The sequence below is a fragment of the Accipiter gentilis genome, chromosome 2 (genome assembly GCF_929443795.1).
Source record: "Accipiter gentilis chromosome 2, bAccGen1.1, whole genome shotgun sequence".
Lineage (NCBI taxonomy): Eukaryota > Metazoa > Chordata > Aves > Accipitriformes > Accipitridae > Astur > Astur gentilis.
The window spans coordinates 45,719,202-45,743,676 of record NC_064881.1 but is presented as its reverse complement, the minus strand read 5'-3'; the positions used below and the strand labels follow the sequence as shown (position 1 = coordinate 45,743,676).

General features: G+C 38.7%; 1 protein-coding gene across 9 annotated transcripts in view; it reads right to left on the bottom strand.

Moving 5' to 3' along the window:
- EFR3A (EFR3 homolog A) overlaps positions 1–24,475 on the bottom strand; it is a 94,535-nt gene that overhangs the window by 36,361 nt on the left and 33,699 nt on the right. For 8 of the 9 annotated variants that reach the window (XM_049822609.1, XM_049822629.1, XM_049822618.1 and 5 more), the window contains 6 exons: positions 20,341–20,462; positions 16,683–16,832; positions 10,496–10,633; positions 5,421–5,499; positions 4,361–4,496; positions 2,568–2,732 (listed from right to left, as the gene is read on the bottom strand). In XM_049822609.1, the coding sequence (XP_049678566.1) occupies positions 2,568–2,732; positions 4,361–4,496; positions 5,421–5,499; positions 10,496–10,633; positions 16,683–16,832; positions 20,341–20,462 (790 nt within the window). The remainder of the gene's footprint in view (positions 1–2,567; positions 2,733–4,360; positions 4,497–5,420; positions 5,500–10,495; positions 10,634–16,682; positions 16,833–20,340; positions 20,463–24,475) is intronic. The other variant, XM_049822595.1, reaches the window with a different exon arrangement.

The window sequence follows — 24,475 nt, the reverse complement described above, 5'->3', positions numbered from 1 at the left end:
AAGAAGACCACAGAGATGCTGTTCGCCACTGCAGGGAGAAAATTTGTGCAGCTGAAACTTGATTAGTTCAAGCTGGCTAGCACTGTGACAGACAACAAAAAGGGCTTTATAAAGTATGTTAACAGCAAAAGGAGTATCAGAGATAACATTGGTCCATTGCTTGATGAGGTCAGTTACTTCACAAATAACGATGTAGACAAAGTGGAAACATTTAATGCCTTCTCCGCCTCTGTCTTTAACACCGGTAATGGGCTCTGGGACCCCCGGACTCAGGAGTTATAATAAACTCCCAGCTGACCCTGAACTTGTTCAAGACTTGCTGCTCCAGTTGGATGTGAAGAAGTCTCTGGGGCCCAATGGGATTCATCCCAGGGTACTGAAAAAGCTGGCCAATGTCATTGAGGGACCTCTCTCCATTATTTTTCAATGGTCTTGGGAGTCTGGAGAGGTCCCAGTCGACTGGAAGCTGGCAAATGTCCCAATTTCAAGAAGGGTAAGAAGGAAGACCCTAATAATCACAGGCCTGTCAGTCTCAATTCGGTGCCTGGCAAAATTATAGAGAAGGTTATCCTGCCAGTTACTGAAAAACACTTGAGAGTCAATGTAGTCATTGGTCATAGCCAGCATGGGTTCATGAGGGGAAAGTCCTGCTTAACCAACTTAATGTCCTGTTATGACCAGGTCACTTATCTAGTTGACCAAGGGAAGCCAGTGGATGTGGTAGTTTTGGATTTTAGCAAAGCTTTTGATACTGTCTCTTACAGTATCCTGCTGTACAAAATGTCCAGCACACGGCTAGACAAGTCCATAACACATTGGGTGAACAACTGGCTGATGGGTTGGGCTTAAAGAGTTTTAGTAAATGGGGTTATATCAGGCTGGTGGCCAGTCACCAGTGGGGTTCCGCAGGGCTCGATTTTAGGGCCAGTGCTCTTTAATGTTTTTATAAATGAACTGGACACAGGAATAGAATGTACATTAAGTAAGTTTGCTGACGATACTTAAACCAGGAGCTGTGGACCCCCTCAAGGGTAGAGAGGCCTTACAGAGAGATCTGGAAAGACTAGAGAGCTGGGCAATCACCAACCATATGAAATTTAACAAGAGCAAGTGCCAGATTCTCCACCTGGGACAGGGTAATCCTGGTTATACATACAAAGTGGGGGATGAGAGGATGGAGAGCGGCCCTGCAGAAAGAGATCTGGGGATCTGGGTTGATAGCAAGTTGAATGTGAGTCAACAGCATGCTCTGGCAGCCGAACTATTAGAGCATGTCCAGAGCAGGGCAACCAAGATGGTGAAAGGTCTCAAGGACAAGACTTATGAGGAGCAGCTGAGGTCACTTGGTTTGTTCATCTTGGAGAAGAGAAGGCTGAGGGGTGACCTCATTGCAGTCTACAACCTCCTCAAGGGGGGCAGCGGAGGAGGACGGGCTGATCTCCTCTCTCTGGTGACCAGCAATAGGACACAAGGAAATGGAATGAAGCTGCATCAGGGGAAGTTCAGGCTGGACCTTAGGAAAACGTTCTTCACTGAGAGGGTGGTCAGTCACTGCAACAGGCTCCCCAGGCAAGTGGTCATGGCACCAAGACTGTCAGAGTTCAGGGATTGTCTGGATGACGCTCTTAGTCATACGGTTTAGTGTTAGGTAGTCCATCGAGGAGCAGGGAGTCAGACTTGATGATCCTGATGGGTCCCTTCCAGCTTGAGATATTCTATTCTATTCTATAGCTGTGCAATAGTATAAATGTAACATTGATAGAAATAAGCTTTACTTTAAAAGTTTGTGTTTTGTTTTTGGTGTGTGGGGGAACATTTTAACTTGGAGTTTTACTGGAATGGCGAGAAGTAATCAACTACATATTTGCTACTGCTCTAGAAAGCTTCAGGGCATAAGCAAAAGTACAGATTAGTGAACAACATTTAAGTTACATTCCCCCTTGTTCTTCAAGTAAGGAATACACATCATAAATGAGCTACAATATATAATATCAGTACCATAAAAAGAAAATCTGAAAAAAAGGGGAGAGGCTATTTTAACAAAATCATTTACAGAAATTGCTGCTTTCATTTTCAGTACTGTGCTTAGAAGTACTTCAGTTAAGTTGTGGTAGCACAACCGGCCATTAGATGTCACTGTTGCCACCATGTTTAAGATTGGTTTCTACAAAGTTTCAAGTAGTACCTACTAAAATATATTACTGCATATGATTGCTTGCAATATGATTTTTCATAAAAGGACTAGTATTAGTTCTGTACCAAAGGCATAGAATGATGTCTATATTTCAAGGGCCATACAATAATATAACCAACAAATTCATTATAAGTCCACCAGCATTTTTAATTTTCATTGAGCTTCTTGGCAATCTCTTCAGTTAACAATTAAAAGAACAGTCCTTCAGAAGTCAAATACATAAAGTGAGTCTGAGATTTAGAGGCAAGTACAAACAGAGATACCACACTTCCCATTACTGCTTTTTGATTCAAGCTGGTTTAATACCATTTCATTGAGGAAGGGGGAGAAGGGAGGGAATTTTAAGTGAGGCTATGTTACTGTCATTACTCACCGATTGTTTGAATAATAGCATTCTGGACAATCCTCTCATCACTCTCCTTGGAGCTTGTGCTGATAGTGGCACTTCCTGCTGAACTGCGCCTATCACCCAGCTCAAAGTCAACACTGATGCGCAAGTGCTTCAACAAGGTATTAAAAACCTCCAGAACTGTTGGACCTGGAAAGAACACATAACAATGACTGCACCTGTCAGTGGAAAGATGCCTTAACAAAATGTAAACTAACCTTTTCAATCCCTTTTCAGGAGAAATCAGATTAAGCTGAAAAGAACAAATAAACAAATAAAATTCACTGTTTGAGGGATATGGCCTAGGGATAAACTTTTGAAATGTGCCTGTACCTTGACATTTTAGAGATTATTTTGGAATCAGGAAATGCAATCAGGTATATATGCATAATCCATTACTAAAATGTTGTAGTGGGTCTGGCTGGGATGGAGTTAACTTTCTTCCTAGCAGCCTCAGCGGTGCTGTGCTTTGAATCTGTGACTAAAATAGTGTTGACAACACACCAGCGTTTTGGCTGTTGCTGAACAGTGATGAACAGTGCTAGCAAGTGTCAAGTCTTTTTCTTTTTCCCACTTCATCCCTACAGAGAGTAGGCTGGGGTGTGCAAGAAACTGGGAGATAGACAGGGTCAGCTGATCCAAACTGCCCAAAGGGCTATTCCATACCATATAATGTCATGTTCAGCAATAAAAGCTCAAGGAAAGGAGGAGGAAATCAGGTGAACATTTGTTCATATGGCATTTGTCTTCCAAGTAACCATTATGCATGCTGAGGCCCTGCTTTCCAGGAAGTGGCTAAACATCTGCCTGTCAATGGGAAGTACTGAATAAATTCCTTTGCTTTCCTTGTGCATGAGCTTTTGCTTCACCCATTAATTTGTCTTTATCTTGATCCATGAGACTTCTCACCTGCTTTCTACCTTCTCCCTGACTTGTGGGAAAGGGGAGTGAGCAAATGGCTGTTGGCCGCAGTCAACCCACCATGCAAGTTTTATATAGAAAATGAGCGGTTGCTGAAATGAAGCATCAACAATGGGTTAAACTGCAGGTACTTGCACCCAAATTTATTTCAAAACCTGCTACTAAAATCCAGTTCTATATATTGGATCAAATAATGAGCTCTTTTCATAATATGGTAGAAGACTTCAGAAGTCTGTGCATGCAACTGTCTTGCCTAAAGAGAAAGGACAGGAACAGACTCAAGCTAATGAAGTAAAGCAATAATGTTTCAGCAAGAGACCAAAGCAAAACAGCAGCAGAGCACATGTGTGTACACATCTTCATAACTACTCTTATTTCAAGGAACTATGCTACCGTAAATGACATAATTCACCTTATTTCAGCTGCTTCACAGTTACTAAGGTAAAATTCCTCAAAGATCATTCTACTCTTGACTCCCATATTATCACTCATCTCACAGCAGCTGTATCACAAAGCGACAGTGCTCTTTACATTTTGTAGAGACACACACAGTTCTCTCAGATTTTGTGACTTCTTACCAAAGAGGAATTCCTGCCTTTCACAAGGCTGTAAAAATGCATCTACTCATTTTTTCAGTGCAAAGGATTATAAAAGTCAAACGACTAAGTAAGTACATTTGAGTAATTGTAAAACAAGTAAGATTTCAAGTATTTTATCAGCACACAGGAGAAAAAAAATAATAAATACAAAACCTTCTCAAAATATATGCTTTCATTCAGTCTGAAAACAAAGCAAAAATGAACACCACCCTTCAAATCTATCCTTTGACCTGATGCCTTCAATTAAAGATGACTTACCTATTGAACCTTTAGCTGCAATTGCAACTGCTTCCAAAAGAACCTGAATAATGCCAGCACGAACTCGTGGTGAGTCTCTTTTGCGAACATCAAGGTGTCCAAGAATTTCTTGTATTACATGGTGGGAATATTGTGCCTATTGAAATCCAAACAAACAGAAAGAAAAGCTTCATCTGTGACGTTAGTAAGAATGACTTCATACACCATACAGCTATAGTCGTGACCATGTTCCTATTCTGCAACATTCTTACTACACAAATTCAATTAAATTTCAACTAATTAATGATTAAATATGGATTTTAAAAACTACCATGACAGATGAAGCCACACAGGTCCATGTAGCACCATATACAAAAGCTTACAACATTAAAATATCCAGGAATATCTACGAGCACAGAGGAAGCATGAAGTGGTAATTCATTCAGCTAACTGCAGTTCAAGAACTTCCACTGGCCTTACAAAAAAGCGTAACTGATACAAACGCTAAGAAAACTCAGCTTTCTTCCACAAACCTGGAATTCTATGACTTTATCTTTTGGGTGTCTCTGCTTGATGCAATCCAAGAATCAGACTTTGATCATGTTTACAACAGGCAACAGAGGTTGCCCACTAGTAAAAATCAATTAGCAAAACACAGTTCCATGTGAAGTTGATTTCTTGGGTCGTAAAAGCAGTACAGCTGTATTGGCACGGAGAAATTACTAACTTGAGATATTATTTTTATCAAGCACAATGTCCGATCAGTATGGCTATCCTGCTCCTTGTTGAGCTCGCTGAAAGACCTCTGCACTACCTTCCATTGAGAATTCCTCAATATCTTTTTTTCTTCTGCAAGTGTACAGTAATTGGAAGTAAATCAGATAACTTCTGATCACAAACTATGATTAGGTTATTATTTGAAAAGTTTGAAGAATAAGCCTAAGGAGTTATGAAATGGGATCTTCTGGATTCTTTGATTTCATCTACTGTCTATCACTATTGTGGTGAGGTGAACATTTAAACCTGTCTCACGTGCTCAAAATATGTATGCAAGGAAAAAAAACACTACAGAAAATCCTACCTGTATAGAATACATGATGATTTTGAAGCAGGAAACAGCAAATTCATTGGGATCCCATAGTCTATGATGGTCTAAATGCCTGTAACGAAAAATTAAGGGACCGAACATAATGACATACCACACATATAATAAATGGCATCTTAAAGTTTTCTCAAAATTCACCCCAAAGGGATTATTTCCTTACATAAAGGTTCTAAACAATGAATTTATTAACTAGGTGAGAAAACTAGAACTTCAGAAAAGCATTTGTTTTCAAGGTTTAGGATGCGATCACAAAACATTTGGCTGCAACAGAAATTCCCAATTTTCTAGTTTCAGGAATTTAAGGAAACTAGTCATACCAAGGATACACAGTTAAGAATATACTGTTTCCACATAAAGTGCATGCATAAAAGTGGCAGTGGCATTACATGCCTATTTTCATGAAAGAGACACACTGGAGAAGATGGTTATAATACCTTGACAAACTTCTACTCTAAATAAGATGAATAATTTGTTTTGAATGAGGACCTACAAAATAATTATGGCTGAATGTTACATCCAGAATAGAGACTCTTAAGAACTATTTTTGTTTTCACAGTGGCTTCATGAATAATATATATGGAAAACAAAAAAGAACTACTCTTTGTATATATACTCCCTTATCACTGAAGCATTTCAACACTTTCTGCAAGAAATATCAAAACAGAACCAGAACAATAAATGCATCAGTTTCTCTTTAAATGGGATAGGAACCACCAATGAAAAACTTTGTCAGAGTTTCAAGCAAAGACAAGAAATTCTGCCTAAGCACTACGCTGAAAGCTGTGAATAGGGCACACATCAAATTCTCCAAAAAGGAGATTTGAGTACCGGGAAAAGCATGACAAAAATAAATGCATTTTTAAATCTAGAAAACTGAAAAAATTAATTTCGGATGCCTTTACATTGGTATGATTTAGGTTAAAAAAAAATACTACAACAACAAACACCCCCCCCAAACAAACAACACCTCCCCCCCCCGCCAAAACTAACAAAAAACTAACAAAAAACTTTTACAGAAACTGAATTTAGGTAGAGTTTCTAAGTAGGTATCTCAGCTACAGAATCACTATCGGTCTGCCCTTTCCCAAAGAACGTAATAAACTTATAAAGATGCTTCAAATAACAAACTTGAAAGCATACAGGTGAAAGAAGTCAGTACTCCGGACACAGAAGGACCGACTGGATGCTTTAACTTACTTTCCCTGGAATCTGGAGGTCTCAATTAACTCACTGGCCACCTGCTACCAGCCTAGTGACCTAGCTGAGTACACAGGTCTCCTTTAAGGTTGATTAAACCAGCTGGCATAAAGCTACATTTTCCTCTGCCCTAAATTATCTTGCAGTGCATTGCAGAGCTTAAAAAAACATACTGCCATTTTGACACATGACATACCTTTAATAGAAATCCCTACAGGAAAGAATTTCAGGAATTTTAGACGTGTTTGTCTGTCAAGATAACAGCATATTTGCATTACTAAACATTAAACTGGATTACCTGTTAGGGATAGCTGCCTTTCCTATGCACATTCCAAACACACAGGTATATTTAATCCTGACTTAGGGTAGAAAGACAAACAAAATTACCTCTTTAAATCCTCAAGGCTTAGTGGCTCATAATATATTTAATCCTGTCTTCCTTCTCCCTAATATCATTCCAGTACAGTCCATCAAATACAAAATCATACTCTTCACTATCTTCTCCCGATTGGAACTGATCCTTTAATCTTTCAGGGTAGGACGTGTTCTCTGTTACCCTTGACAGTTGGCTCTTTATCTGCCCCAAAGATCCATTCAGGCAGATTATGGTCAACTCTATCTTAAAAACCTTTCCTCTCAAAGCAAGACATACAGTTTTCTTTTTCCAGAAAGGCAAAGTATTAGCTGCTTCAGGTAGCTGAACTGATGGGAAGACAGCAGGGGGAAGATGACAGCTTAGGTTAATGTTTTGTGTAATAGCTCAATGGGCAGCATACTTTGTATACTGGAATTTTCCTCCTAAGAAAAGAGATATTAGATTACTGTAGGTGATATATTTTACTCGTCATAATGCAGGCAGTGTATTCAATGTAGTTTTGTTCTTGTAAAAGACAGTAAATGGTAGTTTCAGCATGGTGGATTTAGTTTAGTTAAAATCAAGTCACATCTTGCCCATTTTTTTTTTCCAATTACATTTCTTTTAATAAAGAATATAATTTATTGCTGGATTAACAAATGCCATAATCTGCCTTCCATTAAGATCTGCTGCATGTATGTAGAAAATGTGCACAATTAGATTTCTCAAATTAAAAGGAACAGCAGAACCAATGGTACATGTTACTACATTATGGAGTGAGAGCCACTAACAGTCCCTGAATTCACTCACATTGTCACGCATTCAAGCAATCCTTCTAGTACAAAATGATAAATTGATACAGATGTTTAGAAAGCAGAAGTGAAGCATGTACAGGAATACATAAAATAATTTTCTCATGCATTACATTTTCTGAAAGAATATTAAACACCAGCCTTTTGATATTCAAACCCCTTGCACAGATGATGTGATAATTCACAATAATGGAAATACAGTGAGATGAATAGGGTGTAACTTGTTATACTTGGGAAGTTGTTTATATTCACTACGTTTCTGTATCCCTCTGGATCTGCCTCATCTATTCACCACTGCAAATTCATGCTAAGTAAGTCTAAATAGCTTGTGACTGTTGACACAAAATAAATTTTCTTTTCATATCATATTAATATATTTATTTTTTTTTTACTTTCTTTAACCAGTTTGCCAGATTTATTTGTCAGATTTCATTAAAAATGAGAATTTGAGCGTTTCTAGCTGCTAAATGTAGACAGTTATAACCATGGAGATTTTCTGCCAAAGGCAAGGAGAATTAAGGTCAATCCAAACCCATACCAGGAGACCAACTTCAGATTTCAACTATCTTCATTATATTTAAAACCCTCCATCATTGAATGTACTTAGCCTCATGATGCAAGCAGCACTATTCTCTCAGTTTTGCAAGGAAGTGATAGCATGTTGACTGATATTCCAATGCCACATGAAACAAGCCTTCAAGCGGGGAACTGAACTTGCATATTCAGTGTTAGCACTGTAATAAGTGGCCTTATCTTTATTTCCAGAGCTTTCTTAAAAGCTGTGAAATTGTTGAAAACTGTTAGGAGAAACTGTTTTCTAATCAAGTATACATAAACTAATTTAGGTTTTTCAAACCTAAGATAAAGTGCAATAGACTCACTATCTCAAACTTTCATTCTACCAGTTCTGCTCATTCACAAAGTGAAACTGATTAGATAGAGCACTCCCTTTTTATTTAGGAAAAACAGTTTGGAAATTGCATTTTCTGAATCTCTTGTTCTTAAAAAAACCTAAACTTTTACAGCAGTTATATACAGAAAGATAAATTTATTTGGCAATTCTTCCTCAAAATGGAACACAAAAATGGTGACCACAAAGACCCTCTATTCATAGAAGAGATAATATATTCTCAGTAACTGGTCATTATCTACTGATTTCAGCGCACAAATGCAGCATGTGGCATGTAGAGATGCACAAAGACTCAAGAAGTTCCTCAGGATCACAGCAAGCAAGAAAAGAAATTAAGCTGGAAAGAACACTTCCAAAGCTTTGGATTTGCCACAGAAAATGCAGGTATGACATGTTCTCAAACACCAAACCAAGCACTAACTCTAGTCTAGGGAATCAGGAATTATTTGTGGGAAACTTCCCTGATACTGAAATGATTCAAAAGACTGAAGTAACGCATGTGCTGATAAAATTTTCAAGATAAACCCATAAAAGGAACTTAAAAGTGGCAAGAAAGCAGCTGCAATATAGTTGAAAATAGTCCATCCAGACTGTTTAGTACCTAAACGTTACTCTAGTGGCAGTTATTTTGGTGGAATGCAAATTTTAAATGTCGGAAAGAATGAAAATTTTTTAATAAAACACTCAACTTTGCAACAGTTAAACTCCTATTAGATTGGTATAATAGTAACACATGGAAAGTGAGATAACAACACAGTTCTTTGCATTTAATGTGGAAAAAAAGAAAAGGGGGGGGCTACAAAAGTTTTCTGCCCTCAATACCTACTCTATCTTCCTTTTGCATTTCTGTTCTTACTTAACAGTAGTAACTTGAAAATGGCTTTATGTAGCTTGAAAAGTCTTTCAGTATATGAATGGAATACTTAGTCTTTGTGGGAGGAACTAGGCCATCTAAGATAAGATATTCCCTAACAGGTGGGTATCTTGAAAATCTACAAAGAGCAAGCAGGTCTCCTGATCAGCAGGAAAAGCCAGAGTTTGAAAGCAGTATCACCGAGTCTACTGCTTTCTGCAGAGGTTTCTCCTGAGAACATGCCTACTTTGTGGACACTAGCAGAGGTGAAAGAAGCAGATTTAAGTTATCTCAATGCTTACAGCTTTTTTCACATCATATTTTTTTAAGGAAGCAACTGGGGCAATGCAGAGAACTCAACAATGCTGGACTTGAGAGTTAATACATCAGCTATAATTTGTACTGTGTGCATTTGTGCATAATGTGTGTACTGTGTGCACATCTGTCATTCACTACTTAATGAGCTGTTAAAGACATTCCTCACAGAGTATCAAAACAGGTCTTGGAAGAAAACCACAAGAAAGTATAAATCTTAACTTTATGTATTAATCTGGGCACAGTATTCCTTTCAGCTACTTGTATTTTACTCGGCTTGTCTCTTCACTGACTGCAACAGTCATCTATGGGACATTAATATCTTGAAATAACACATTCAAAAGAAAGGCCAGCTGAGCCAATAACCCATCCAAATCATTATATCGCACTTCTAAAATCAGTAAAATGGGATACATATTTCTCCATAACTATCTTCAAGTTAGCAGACAGGCAACAAAGAGGTGAGATTAAAAGAGGGGCAATTATTTGAAGAAACATGAATGGAATCCTTTGGGTTGAAAAGGAGGAAGGAATTTAATGCAACATAATTAGAGGATGAAATTAAAAAAAATCTCTTTAAGAAAGACCTTCTATGAATTTTCAACTTACGCAAAAACTGGTCTGACAGCATTATTCATATTTCCATAGGTTGCTCGTCCTAGTAGTTCCCTGAAACAATTCTCGGCCAGCAGAGCAGGATTTTCCTCTTTCTCTCCTCCTGTAGGAGAGGATGGAGGGCCTATTCTGCTGAAATAAGACAAAACCACATTGATTTGATTACTGATTAATATTCATCTTCCCTACTGTACCCAGCCTTGGTTCTACAATGTTCATGAGTCACGCTCTTGATCTAGGCAAGAACTGTTATCTCAAAATGCATCAAACTAGAATTCTGAATAAAACATTTTATTATCCTATGGCAGGACTACAGATCATCATCTGTTCTCTCCCTACTGACCACTGCATTAGTAAATACTCATATGGCAAAAACAATGGCTGTTAATACTGATTTAACTTGTTACACACTGCGTTTTGACAAACTATTACCCACTACTAACAATGAATGAAGGCTACGAAACCATGCAAAAAAGTAAGGCAGAATCTTAGACATTTTGTTCAGACTAATGATCTCATTCACCTGCCCACTACTGAATCCACACTGTGTGGGCGAGTGTTAAATAAAACTCCAATACTTCTGCAGAAACAGATGGCTTGTGAGTTGACAAAAAGTCTGATTGAACCAATTAGAACATTATCACCCACACATACACCTCTAACTAGATAGTGCACAAGTTAGTCACCTTCTAACTGACTGTCTCCCAACATTACTATGGAGAGGACCGTGCAGGCTGTCCGTGCCCAGGTGCTGGCAGTGTGGCTGCAGGGCGGCCTGTGTGAGGGGAGGCCGGGGCTGCCCCGTGCCGGACACAGCCGGTTCCAGCCGGTCCCAGCCAGCTCCAACGGCCCCACCGCAGGACACAGCTGAGCCCCTCAGCCAAGATGGGGGAAAACAGGTTCCAGAAAGGGCCGAAGGCGGCACAGGCAGAGGAGGAGGAGGAAGAGGAGGGCGGGAGGCGGTGCAGGCCGGCAGCAGGGATCCCCTGCAGCCCTGGAGAGACCCCGCTGGATCAGAGACCCACCCTGCAGCCCGGGGAGGGCCCCACAGGGGCCGCAGCAGGGGGATATTTCCTGCAGGAGCTGCGGCCGTGGAGAGCCCGGGCGGGAGCAGGTTGTCCCTGAAGGACTGCAGCCCGGGGAAGGGCCCGCGCTGGAGCAGGGAGACGTGTGAGGAGGGAGGAGCGGCCGAGAGGGGCTGGGGGGGGACCCACCGCAACCCCTGGCCCCAGCCCCGGCGCCGCCCCTTGCGGGGGGACACGAGTCAGCAGTGAAGGGGTGAAGCTGGGAATGGGGCAAAGTTGAGGGGGAAGGTGTTTTAATTTGGGTTTTACATCTCCCTACCTAAATCTATTTTAATTGGCAATGAATTAAATGAATTTTCCCCAAGTCAAGTCTGGTTTGTCTGTGATGGTAATTGGTGAGTGATCTCCCTGTCTCTATCTCGACCCATGAGCTTTTCCATCCTATTTTCTCCCTGTCGTGTTGCGGGGGAGGGTAGTGAAAGAATGACTGGGTGGGAGTTTGGCTTTTAGCCAGGGCTAACCCACCACAAGGAATGAAGAGCTAAGCGTAGTATCTATTAGAACATCTGGATCAGTACGTACAAACCTCTAACTTTTAACCTCATTAAAACATAACACCTTGCCAAGTTGCTTTTTGCCATGCAGTATTCTTCACCTCTATGACACCATTGGGCAACTGGACTCCCACGTTCACCACATAATATGTTACTAATAACTTGGAGGGGGAATAAAACACACCATCAAACACCTTCTGCATTCAGAAATATATTTTTAAGATGTAGATAGTGATGTTAATTTCCCCATACTATATTTATAAAGGTGGCCCTTGTTGAAGCAGGATTCTTCTTTCCCTAAAAGCATTGCTCTGAAAAAGAAACAAAGCAACATAACAACAAAAAAATACAGATTGTCAAACTTTGCATCAGATAAATAGACCTTGAAGAGTGTTAAACCCCCTAAGTTTTGCTGAGAAATTTGTCCTTTAACAAGAAGACTAGTTATTGCAATCATAGAAATGTACTACTGATAGTAAAGGATAATAAAAAATGACACAATAGGAGGGAGAGGAAAAAGCAATGGCAGGGGAGAATTTATTACTACCACAGCTACTATTTCTTCAGGTGCTAAAATACGCCAGTGAAAGACTAAATTAATTTCATATGGAAATTTAAACTTATGACTTAATGGATCTTGCAGTGCAAAGCAAGGCTTTAGTGTTTTATACTAATGACCAAACTTTTGTAAAGTTCAAATACTGTCATTTTCAAATATTTTTTTTTTTTTCCCTTGGTGACTGGGAATTAGGCCAACTGTTTAAAATCAACATGGCACAAAAAGAGAGTAAGAGTACTGAACTAAAGACAGAATCCAGACACAGGAGAAGCAAAACTACAGAAATCTTACAGTTTTGGACAACCCAAAACCTACAAAGGCCTGAATTCTACCACTAAGCTTTCCTGTCCTCACCATGGAGTAACTAAAATCAGCACCTGCACTGTAAACAGTGAAAGGTAGAGCCTTTCTAGAAGAGTTTCCAGTTTCTCAGTTCTCATTTTTGATGCAGGCCGTGGTAATGTTTTTTGGTTCGTTTTTTGGCTTGTAGGTTGGTTGTGGGTCTTTTAGTTGTTTGGGCTTTTTTTTTTTTTTTCCTTTGTCCAAAGTCACCTCCTCCTCAGCACACAGAGACCTGAATTACTAGAACAAATGAAAGGCATTTGAAATGCATTTCTGAATTTAAGTCCTTCACACATCATACCATTAAGCCGTTACTAATCCTTCATTTAAATTGAGCAGTTGAGATGTGGGAGACTGAGGAAGAAAGAAATAAAACAGTTCCACCTAAGGTGCAATATTACTTATTGAGAAGTATGGTACCTAAAGGTGGCAAGTATTTTTTTTGCACAGAACACATTATAGAAACTTAAGTGAGGATTCATTTACCTACATTAACATTATGCAACTATGCATTAGGAGATGTATTTTAGACTGCAGAAATCAGTACACTAAAACCTTAATCATACTTCCAGTTCTGCAGTACAAGCTTGTGCATTAAAATATGTTTAAAAGTGTTCACTGAGAGCATCAGCTTTAGTTAATGTTCACTCTTCAGCATCATAAAAACATAGCTTTAGAGCATTATAAAAAGTCAAATACTGAAATGCCACGAGTCAGATAAACACATTAACATCAAAGTTGTAATATCTTCTGATAGCAAAAGATATTCTAGTGTTTCAAGACTACTGCAATCTAAAAGTTGCAATATAAAAATCCTGTTGCCTCTGGTAACATCAGTGTTTCAGAAGTGACCGTAACATTGCTAGCTTGTCATATTTTAATAATAAAAAAGCCCCAGGCACCCTGTTAGATAAGTAAGGAGAGAAATAGTTTTACAAATGCACAATGATTAAAATTCTAAAAGGCATGATAATTTGTACATAATCCACCATGAGTACTACTAAACTGCAGCTTTATCCAACTGCTGTGCCCCTCAATCTCCGTATTTTTTTTTTTTCCTGTACTGCCTAGACTCTGATCTAGACAGATGGGCATCCTTCTCAGCCCAGAAGGTACAAACAACAGTGCAGGACTGTCATTCCCATTGCTGTTTTGACACAGATTCCCTAGAACTCAGCAGGATTACAAAGGCGGCTGGGTGGGGGGGGGTAAGAGAGCAGGCTGCAGAACACATGGAGCTAGTCTATCTGGAAGAATTCTAGTTAAAATGCAGTAAAAATAAGTTATCTTTTAAATGTTTGTATATGCAATCTTATCCAAAGTGACTTCTCAGCATTGCTTGGAGTCTTATTTTAGAATAGGTTAAAAGAAGATATTGCAATCCAGTCTTCCTACTCTAAAAAATTAGTAGAAACATTATCTCCCGTTGTCTGTAGGAATCACAGTTTTATTTTGAACATTAATAGCATCTACCTATAAGTATTTCTCAGTAAGTGCTCCTTAGCATTATTAGTTGACAGACAATGAATATAAAACTTTGTACAGCCTCTCAAGTTTTTAAATTCAAATGAGCAACTTGCATTCATTTTGTTTCACTGACTTGGTTTTTAAACAAAGATCTGACAAATCCAACTGCAACACTTAAAAAAAATTACTACTATTCTTCTGCATCCAGACTTTCTGTACTACCACAAGTCCAGAGGAATGAAACATCACATGTAATTTGCAATGGAATGGGCAAGAACTACTCCCTTTAACTGTCTACCAGCTTTCTTGTGGGCAATCTCTATCAGAAAAGGTGGCAAAAAGGAACTGCAGGGAAGGATGTTTTGAAGTACAGCAGTTTCCATAGCAAACATCTAATCACAGGCTTAAACTAGCTCACAGCAACTCAGCATCCCATGCATGAGACTTCCGTAACACCACAAAACCAGGACTGGCCAAAAAAAATATGATGTGACACGTGAAGTAACTGCTACTTTTGAGCGGAGTAGCTACAGGAATGTTTGACTATGATTAACTCACCCCAGGAAAGAAATATATTCTAATCTACCTCTAAAACATAATTTATATGAACATTATAGATATATTAAAGGATTTGAAGTCAAGTCTACAAGTGCTAGAGTGTCCTTCTGCCTTAAACAAGGCTGGCACATTTAGCTTTGCAGTAATCATGAAAAATATCGTACAAACTAAGTGAATTTCCAATTTCATATATCCCCATTTTAGAGATACACATAAATTGAAATACATGACTGACTCTTCTGAATTTTCTTCTAGGGAACTTGAAGAAGGGAGGGAGAGTCTTTCAGGCAATGCCTTATACTATACTGAAGTATGCATGGCAGTTATTTTGTAATACAGAATCGTCGTGAAGTACAACTAAGAAAAAACCCAATCTGATTTTTAGAATATGTTACACTTGCAATTTTTACTGACAGTCACATAACTAGAACGTGCATTCAGATATACAGACAAATAAAAACATCCACATATAATTATCTTTCTAAAATGTTGTTGAAATATTAAATTCTTAACCCCAAAAAGTGCCTTATCTGACATGTACTCAGAAGAACCTTGAATTAAGCTATTAAGGTTCCACAAGTTAAAATTACACTGATCTTTAAGGTAAGTGTTACCTACGTGTCCTTCAGCTTTAAACAAAAATCAATATTTTCTATGGACTTAAGTTGGGGCTATTTTCTGGAATTTCTGCTCTTTCTCAAATAATGCTTTGATTCCATCTGCCAGAACAAAATGCTTCTTACTCTTACTCTTCAAGATGCCTCTGTTTGTGCTCCACAAATATGAAGCCACATGTAAAACGAGACGAGAAATTCTCTGTAACATCATTTAAGGCCAACAGATGAACAATTTATAAATACTGTTTTCAGTTTTTCTGTCATATGCACATAATACAAGGCCCCTACTTGACACTTGGAAAATCATTAGGTTTTTTTCCTGTTGAATGTGCAGTATAGAAAAAGTTTCAAGCAGCCAGTTCAGATGTTTAATTAACAGTTGCCTTTTGACAGATTTGTTTTTCACCACTACTGAATCACTCAACAAATGATAAAAATTAGTCCTGCACTACATATAAACTGATCTGCTTTAAGTGATTGATCCAAATCCTATTTCAGTCATTAAGGTGAATGGCATATCCTCAACATCAATTATCAGAGATCTTTTCTGAAGGCATACCTGGCAGGTAATATGCCTAGGAGTCATTGAAAGCCAAAAAAGAGAAGGGTGTCTACATATTAATAAATTTTAAATCCCCACTTTAAGTACTGTTGCAGACAGGACAGACAGTTGTTAGTAATGGTTAAATGGGAATTAAACCCTCAATCGTTAACAAATGTAATTAACAAAATCATTTGAGTTGCCAAAAAGCCTGTGCTTACTAATCTCTGACATTACAAAACACAGAGTTTACAATTCTCAAGAAGTCTAAACATGGTTATACAATTTCTGGAGAAATTTTTAGGCCAATAGAATCTGGAACAAGTGAAACAAAGGCGGTTGAAAAGACTTTAACAGAAGAAACGTTAAGAGCAGTTAAGCAGAGCTGCGCTATTCAGTTTCAAGGAGACTCAGTTAGTAAATGTAGTTATTTCCACTAAAAAGAAAAAGGTATCTATCATAAAAACTAAGCCTAAAGATTGTTTAAAAAACATGCCAGTGACCAGGAATAAAAATACCTGTCAATATCTTCTATTTTCTGCATATTAAACAGCAATGATGGTACTATCTTGTCCATGTGCTGAGGTTCCCATATAGTTGCTCGAAGTTCATCATTAACTGTTTTTCGAACCACTCCCTGAATGCCCCTGATTCCAGCAATTCGGATCCTAAGGAAGGAAAAAAGGAATTACTAAAAAGGAGAAACACAGCACCTCCCAGTATGGCTGTTTAGCTATTAGACAACAGTAATTATGTAGTGTAGAATTCCATTAAGTCCTCAAAAGCAGGAATTTGGAAATTTGGCCAATTCATTAAGGTTGCCCACATTGCCTTTAAACGCCTCTATAGCCTTTATAGTAAAGAAGCTGACAAAACAACTGAACAGAAGGTGATCTCTAAGGATAATGCTGACACTGATCGATGAATACTCAAACTGTGTATACCACCTCCAAAAGAAAGTCACATGGGTAAAACCCCACCAACTCTATGCAATTTACTATCTACCAGTTGAAATGCGCGCAATCTCAACCTATTTCAGTGCTGAAGAAAAATATTGTGAAGTTATCACAGCAAAGCTGAAGCAATAGCTACCAGAGCCATGTGATCATGTCCTTAAAAGTTGTAATTAACGCTGTGGATTAATCATAACAAATCTTTAAAGCTTTGTGCAAGATTCACAAGATGGAAAGCAAAGGATAACTCTATCAACTTAAGCCTGATGCACAAAAGGAACCACCACTTTTATCCTAAAACCATTTGAAACAAATTAACTAAGAACTGATCAACCACAGTAATAGAACAATAAAAAGGAAAAATTAATATAAGTTCTAAAAAAGACTTAGTCTAGCTGTTAGCTATTTTGTTTTGTTAAACAAAAAGAGTTTGCAGGAGTATCTGTACAGTGAATAGAATGGCAAAATATTCTTTTCTGAAGTGGTAATAGCGAATTATGCCATTATAATAAATGGTGGGAATAGAATTTTACTTACTGAAAATGAGTAGAAGAAAAGGTGATATAGCAACCAAAGGAAATAAGCACAAGCTACACTAAAATTTGAAGTTACTGCTATTAAAATCCATCCCTCAGTTTTTAAATCTTGATTTCAGTATGGACAACACAAAACTAGCCTTTGTTCAGTCAAATTCACTACATTAAAACATTTGCTAGATGAACTACAGACCTAACTGAACTCTATAATTAGTATTTTTGTTTAGATGTCCATTTGTAAATACTTCTATCTGTAGCCCCCTGATTTTCAGCTATTTCTGAACAAAGCCACATGCATTCAATATGGATCTGATACCATTCCAAACCTTTCTAGACACTTTTATTAGGGTTACATACCACACAGGGAAGATGGATGCACAAACAGCTAGAAAAGCACTTGCTATTGCTGTACAACTACAGAGCAGTATTCAATATTAAGTTTCCAATATTAAGGATCTAAGATTGACATTTAAGGCACAGAGCTTCCAAAATTCCATCACGGACACCTTTTTTTTTTTTTTCTCTCTTTTAAATTATTAGTTCTGTCTGGTTTAGGATCAGCTGAATTACTCCCTAGCGCCCATCAACAGTATGGTATCGACTACATGTGATATCTGCTTTTAGAATTGTAATCTGTAGTCACAGCTCATCTGTTTTGTTGAACTACCTCAGTACCTACAGCAAACCTGGTATGCTAACTCCAAGAATGAAAGAGATCTTTATGAACAGCAATCAAAAGAGACACATTTAAACTGTCTACGACGATGTGGAAAAAAGTCATATTGCTACTTTTGGTCAACCTAAGTGAAAAACTGATTCACACAGGGTAAAAAAAGGTCACACTTTTGTGTGCTGGAGTGCCACTAGCACTAATTTCATGTTCTTACTGTTGTACAGGAGGTTGAAAAATGAGGGTTGAAGTACTGAGGAAGGAGCAGCATCAAATTTCATCACATACAGGAAATGTTTCATTTCTCTAAGGAAGGCTCAGATAGGTATTAAAGCAAAGATTACATTTAAATCAAGGTCACGTACAGTCTTATGTCACTAGGATGAAATTCCTCCCTGTCTAAGGGTACATCAACATTGCAAACTGAAGCACAGGTAAGGGTACAGGCTGACAACCTGAAGAGCAAAAGATTATCACAGTTCTTTTACTCCCACAGCAATCACAGCTTTGAAGTATTTTACTTTGGGGTGTCCTTATGAGTGGTAGATCGTACTAGATAGATGAATCGGGGATGTACTATTCTCTTAATTCATTCCAAGTTCTAGTTTATTACTAATGATACCTCTCATTTGCAAGCGGCAATGAAAGTGAAAGTAGTACTAAAAATCCTGAGCTGAGCTTCATATCCTAACCTCTTATGGAACATTTTACAGTAAGTAATCAGTTTAACATTTCTGGTTTAGTTTCCATAAGCCAAAAAGGCAAAAATCTCAAAGAGCTCACTAAAACATTTATGAATACTATTTGCAATCATCAGCTTCAGGTAAATATACTGTACCTGACACAAGCCTAAGTTATGAGGTAGTTGCAGGATACACCAGCTTAATTAGTGACACCTGCCTAAGAAGTTTCCATCCCCTTTGCCCTTTCGTCCCCAAGTATTATTTACCATCCCCCTTCAGTCCTTCCCCAACCAATTAATGGGGGTTCATCCTGTAAAACCATTCACTGGAATAATCTTCCTAAAGGGAAAGAGGGTGGAGCATGAGGAAAAGTACAGGAGCAGGAGGCAGATTTAATCCTAACCTTTTTAGAGACAAATTTTAGAGCAGAACCCTACGTACAGCAATAGTGCAACAAATAAGATGGGAGCAAATTATGAAAAATAAGGAGGAATGAACCAGAAAACTAAAGGAAGAGTGAATTCCTTGTTTTGTTTTCTTTTTTTCCCCCTAAGTGATGTACACAGTATTCACTCTTTTGAAAATACAGTTCACAGATTTTTGAAACTGCAAACTTCTAAGAAAAATCCTTACGCATTGCAGCTAACATAACAGCAGTACACCCAAAGGGTTGAATAAATGTTCAGTATATTAATTTTTCATAGTTGGCTGAACAATTTAATGCATGGAAATAGAAAAGGTGAGTAAAACAGAGATGCAAACCATAGAATCTAAAAAGCCCTAAGTTTTCTGAAATGCTCAGGAGTTAAATACTGATTGACAATTCACATAAAGAACACTTCGCTAGGGGGAGCTGAAGTAAAAAAAAAAAAATATTGAGCTTACATAACAATGTAAAAATTTGCAATACTAATTCATGAAGGCATTTTAGTTTCACACACAGTATCATACTGCAGACATCTATGAAAATTCAATTTTTAATGAGTAATTCTCAAATAGCAGACTCAAAATATGCTTTTGCTCTTCTATTCATATAAGCCCCATTAATTTCTCAATGAGTTATGCAACTCGCACACATTTACAGTAATAAGTAGTGCTTTTCTGGAGAGAATCCATGCAATCTGGCAAGCATTATGCAGGTAAAATTCCACTTAAGTATTCTAGGAGTTCTAGCCATCTAAGATTTGCAATATTCAATGCTATTTAAAGAGTCAGACTTTCATTTTCTTCTTATGGAATGAATTATTCCACCAAATATCATAATAAAAGCTGTATTACAGACTATATTAACATGTTAAGACAGTTTTCTGTAATACAGACAGAACTGCACTTACTCGGTTTGTATTTCTGCATCGTGGTCACATGAATGACACATGGCACTGAATCGAGACACAAAGAAGTCATAGCGTCTGTGATATGAAGGAGTGTCTTCCTCAATGTTGGCAAATTTGACAAACTGGAAAATGAAATACATTAAAAAAGCTTTTCATACCAATTTCTGAAAAGAAAATAATCAATACTAAGCTTCATTTAAGAAGTAACATAAAACACTGCATTAGGAAAGAATCCAGATTTGACAATACTTAAATATTTCACTTCAGAGAAGAAAAAGTTATATTGGAATTTTCTTTTTAAAGCTTTTCCACTAGAACTTCACTTAGATCATTATGAAAGGGTGCAACTGCATGAAATACAACATACTACACAATATGGAAGCATCCAAAACTTGAATAGTGAGTGTCATCAATTCATAGAACCATAGAATAATTCAGGTTGGAAAAGACCTCTGAGATCTTGGGAGTCCAACCGTTAACCCAGCACTGCCAAGTCCACCACTAAACCATGTCCCTAAGTGCCACATCTACACGTCTTTTAAATACCTCCAGGGATGGTCCACTTCCTGGGCACCCTGTTCCAACACTTGACAACTCTTTCGGTGTAGAAATTTTTCCAAATATCCAATCTAAACCTCCCCTAGCACAACTTGAGGCTGTTTCGTCTCACCCCATCGCTTGTTACTTGGGAGAAGAGACTGACTCCCACCTCACTACAATCTCCTTTCAGGTAGTTGTCCAAGCAATCAAATGGTACACTGTCACTTACAGGTTAACTAGCAACATTCTGACTTATCAAAATTCAAGTGAGATAAACTTGGAGGCATCATGTCAATTCTATCTTTACAAAAGGGAAAAAGGAGGAGTCAGGGAATTATAACCCAGTCAATTTTAATTCCATTCACAGAAAGACACTCTGAAAAAAAAACAAAACTCAATTTGAAAACATCTACAAAGTAACCAAGGGGTAAGTAACAGTCAACATGGATTTGTCAAAAACAAATCACATCAACCCAGCCTAGATTATTCCTGTGACAAAGAAATAGATTTTGTGAATCCAGATGAAGCAGCATCTGTCATATCTTAACTTCAGTGACACTGTTCACAAAAAAATACACAAAATTCTCAAAGTGAAGCTAGGAACACATTGTCAAAAGAACACTCCCTGTAAGATAGATGCAAAAGGGTTTGAGAAAAATATTAGAAAGACTTGTAAATCATCAAACTAGAATAATGTATTGAGTGAACTTCTGAAGGGGCCTGTCTGGAATACAGTAGTCGTTGAGTTTCACTAGACACTTAAATGGCAGAGTGGGCTCATCAAATTTCCAAAGAACACTAAGCTGGCCAGAACTGTAGGCACACTTGATGCCTGGTTCTTGACAAACTGGAAATAGGACCTGCAAAATCAAGGAAGTAATTTAGGAATGACAAATGCAAAATACCACTTTAAGACAGCTGTACAAATACCAGCCAGACACAGCTGAATGCAGAAAAGAAACTTATGGTTATAATAAACTGCACATTAAACAAAAGTCAACACTGCTATACTGACATGAAAAAGAAAACAATATATTGTGATACATCTGTATTACCCATGACACCTATGAAGAAATTTTTGCCATCTAATTGGCACTAATAAGCCCTTAGATGAAGTACACATCCAGCTGAAGCATCGCAGCTGAAGATGGTGATTAACTGATACAGTCCTTCAATTATTCAAGGGATGAGCAAAGCTTTAGATAAACACCTGTTAAAAATGACTGAAAGACATTAAATTATCTCCTTTAGAGCTACCTAAAAGATATTAGTCTTACAATGTACAGAAGACAGCTAAAAAAAAAGAAAAGAAATAAATGGTTTTGTCTGCCCAATGGTAATAGGAAAAGCAATAATGGGCTTACACTGAGGCAAAGGCTAACTAAGTTAGCCATTAAAAAAACCCTCCTTTCTAAAGCAAGCAGACTGCCTAAAGACCTTTAGAATTCTCCGTTACTGACAGTTTTAAGAACAGACTACTGAGGGAAGAAAAAAGGGAAAGGAAAGGCTGTCAAGAAAGGTTTAACACAGTGCTGGTTCTGCCCTGAAGCAGAGAGATGTCCCATTAAGATCCTCTGCTTTTTCCCACCCCAGTATTATTCTTACCAATTGCTAAGCACAGGCTGAGGCATTTCTTGTATACTTTCCAAGATATAGAACCTGCTCTTATCAGCACGTTACTCACAAACACCTAGACAAGCCCGAAGCACTTTAGCATAATCTACAGCATACTGATTTGTGAAGGTTTTGAGGTAGTTTTCAAGCTGAAAGTGAAAGCTGTTATTTCAGAAAAAAATCACCACTTTCTACTCTATTCTTAGTCCTTCTTCTGTTTTATCTAGAACACTTATCCCTTTCAACTGCACTACCAGTTCACCCACTGGAAGCTACAGACACAGCTGAAAGCGATACAAACTATATTCTCAGCCATTACTGAAAATGGAGGAAAAACTGTATAATACTAGTCTATTTTACAAGACCTTGTGTAGAGAATATCCTGTATAGTTAGGTAATAAGAAAGTGACATACAGTCAAAACCACTTCTGTATAGTCTACTGCCACAGTTTGAAAGACAATACACAAACAGCAACCATACTTTATTTTCAATACAGTGACTTATAAAAAATATCATTTCCTTCCCAATATACCCTAGAAAGTGCTTTAAATCATAGAATGGTTTGGGTTGGAAGGGACCTTTAAAGGTTGCCTAGTCCCCCCCCAGCAATGAGCAGGGACAAATTCTTCTAGGTCAGGTTGCTCGGAGCTCTGTCCAACCTGACCTTGAATGTTTCCAGGGATGGGAAACCTACCACCTCTCTGGGCAACCTGCTCCAGTGTTTCACCACCCTCATAGTAAAAACTTTCTTCCTTATATCTAGTCTGAATCTACCCTCTTTTAGTTTAAAACCATTGCCCCTTGTCCTATTGCAACAGGCCCTGCTAAAAAGTCTCTCCATCTTTCTTACAGGCCCCCTTAATAAAGTACTGCAAGGGCACTATAAGGTCTCCCTGGAGCCTTCTCTTCTCCAGGCTGAACAACCTCAACTCTCTCAGCCTCTCCTCATAGGAGAGGTGCTCCAGCCCTCTGATCATTTTTGTGGCCCTCCTCTGGACCCACTCCAACAGGTCCATGTCTTTCCTGTGCTGAGGACTCCAGAGCTGGATGCAGTACTGCAGGTGGGTTCTCACGAGAGTGGAGAACAGGGGGAGAATGACCACCCTCGACATGCTGGCCACACTTCTTTTAATGCAGCCCAGAATACGGTTGGCCTTCTGAGCTGCGAGCACACATTGCTGGCTCACGACTATCTTTTCATCCACCAGCACTCCCAAGTCCTTCTCCACAGGGCTGCTCTCAATTCCTTCATCCCCCAGCCTGTATTGATACCAGGGGTTGCCCCAACCCAGGTGCAGGACCTTGCACTTGGCCTTGTTGAACCTCATGAGGTTCACATGGGTCCACTTCTTGAGCTTCTCCATGTCCCTCTGGATGGCATCCCTTCCCTCAGATGTGTCAACTGCACCACTCAGCTTGGTGTCATCTGCAAACTTGCTGAGGGTGCACTCAATCTCACTATGTCATTGATGAAGATATTAAACAGTACTGGTCCCAGTATGGACCCCTGAGGGACACCACTCGTCATCGATCTCCGTCTGGACATTGAGACATTGACCACTACCCTCTGGATGTGACCATACAACTAATTCCTCATCCACTGAACAGTCCACCCATCAAATCCATATCTCTCCAATTTAGAGAGAAAAATGTTGTGGGGGACCATGTCAAAGACCTTAGAGAAGTCCAGATAGATGACATCCGTAGCTCTTCCCTTGTCCACGGATGTAGTCACTCCATCACAGAAGGCCACTAGGTTGGTCAGGCAGGCCTTGCCCTTGGTGAAGCGATGCTGGCTGTCTCGAATCACCTCCCTGTCCTATATGTGCCTTGGCAGAGCTTCTAGGAGGATCTGTTCCACGATCTTCCCAGGCACAAAGGTGAGTGTGACAGGTCTGTAGTTCCCACGGTCTTCCTTTCTACCCTTTTTAAAATGCGTGCAGCGTTTCCCTTTTTCCATCACCAGGGATTTCATCTGAC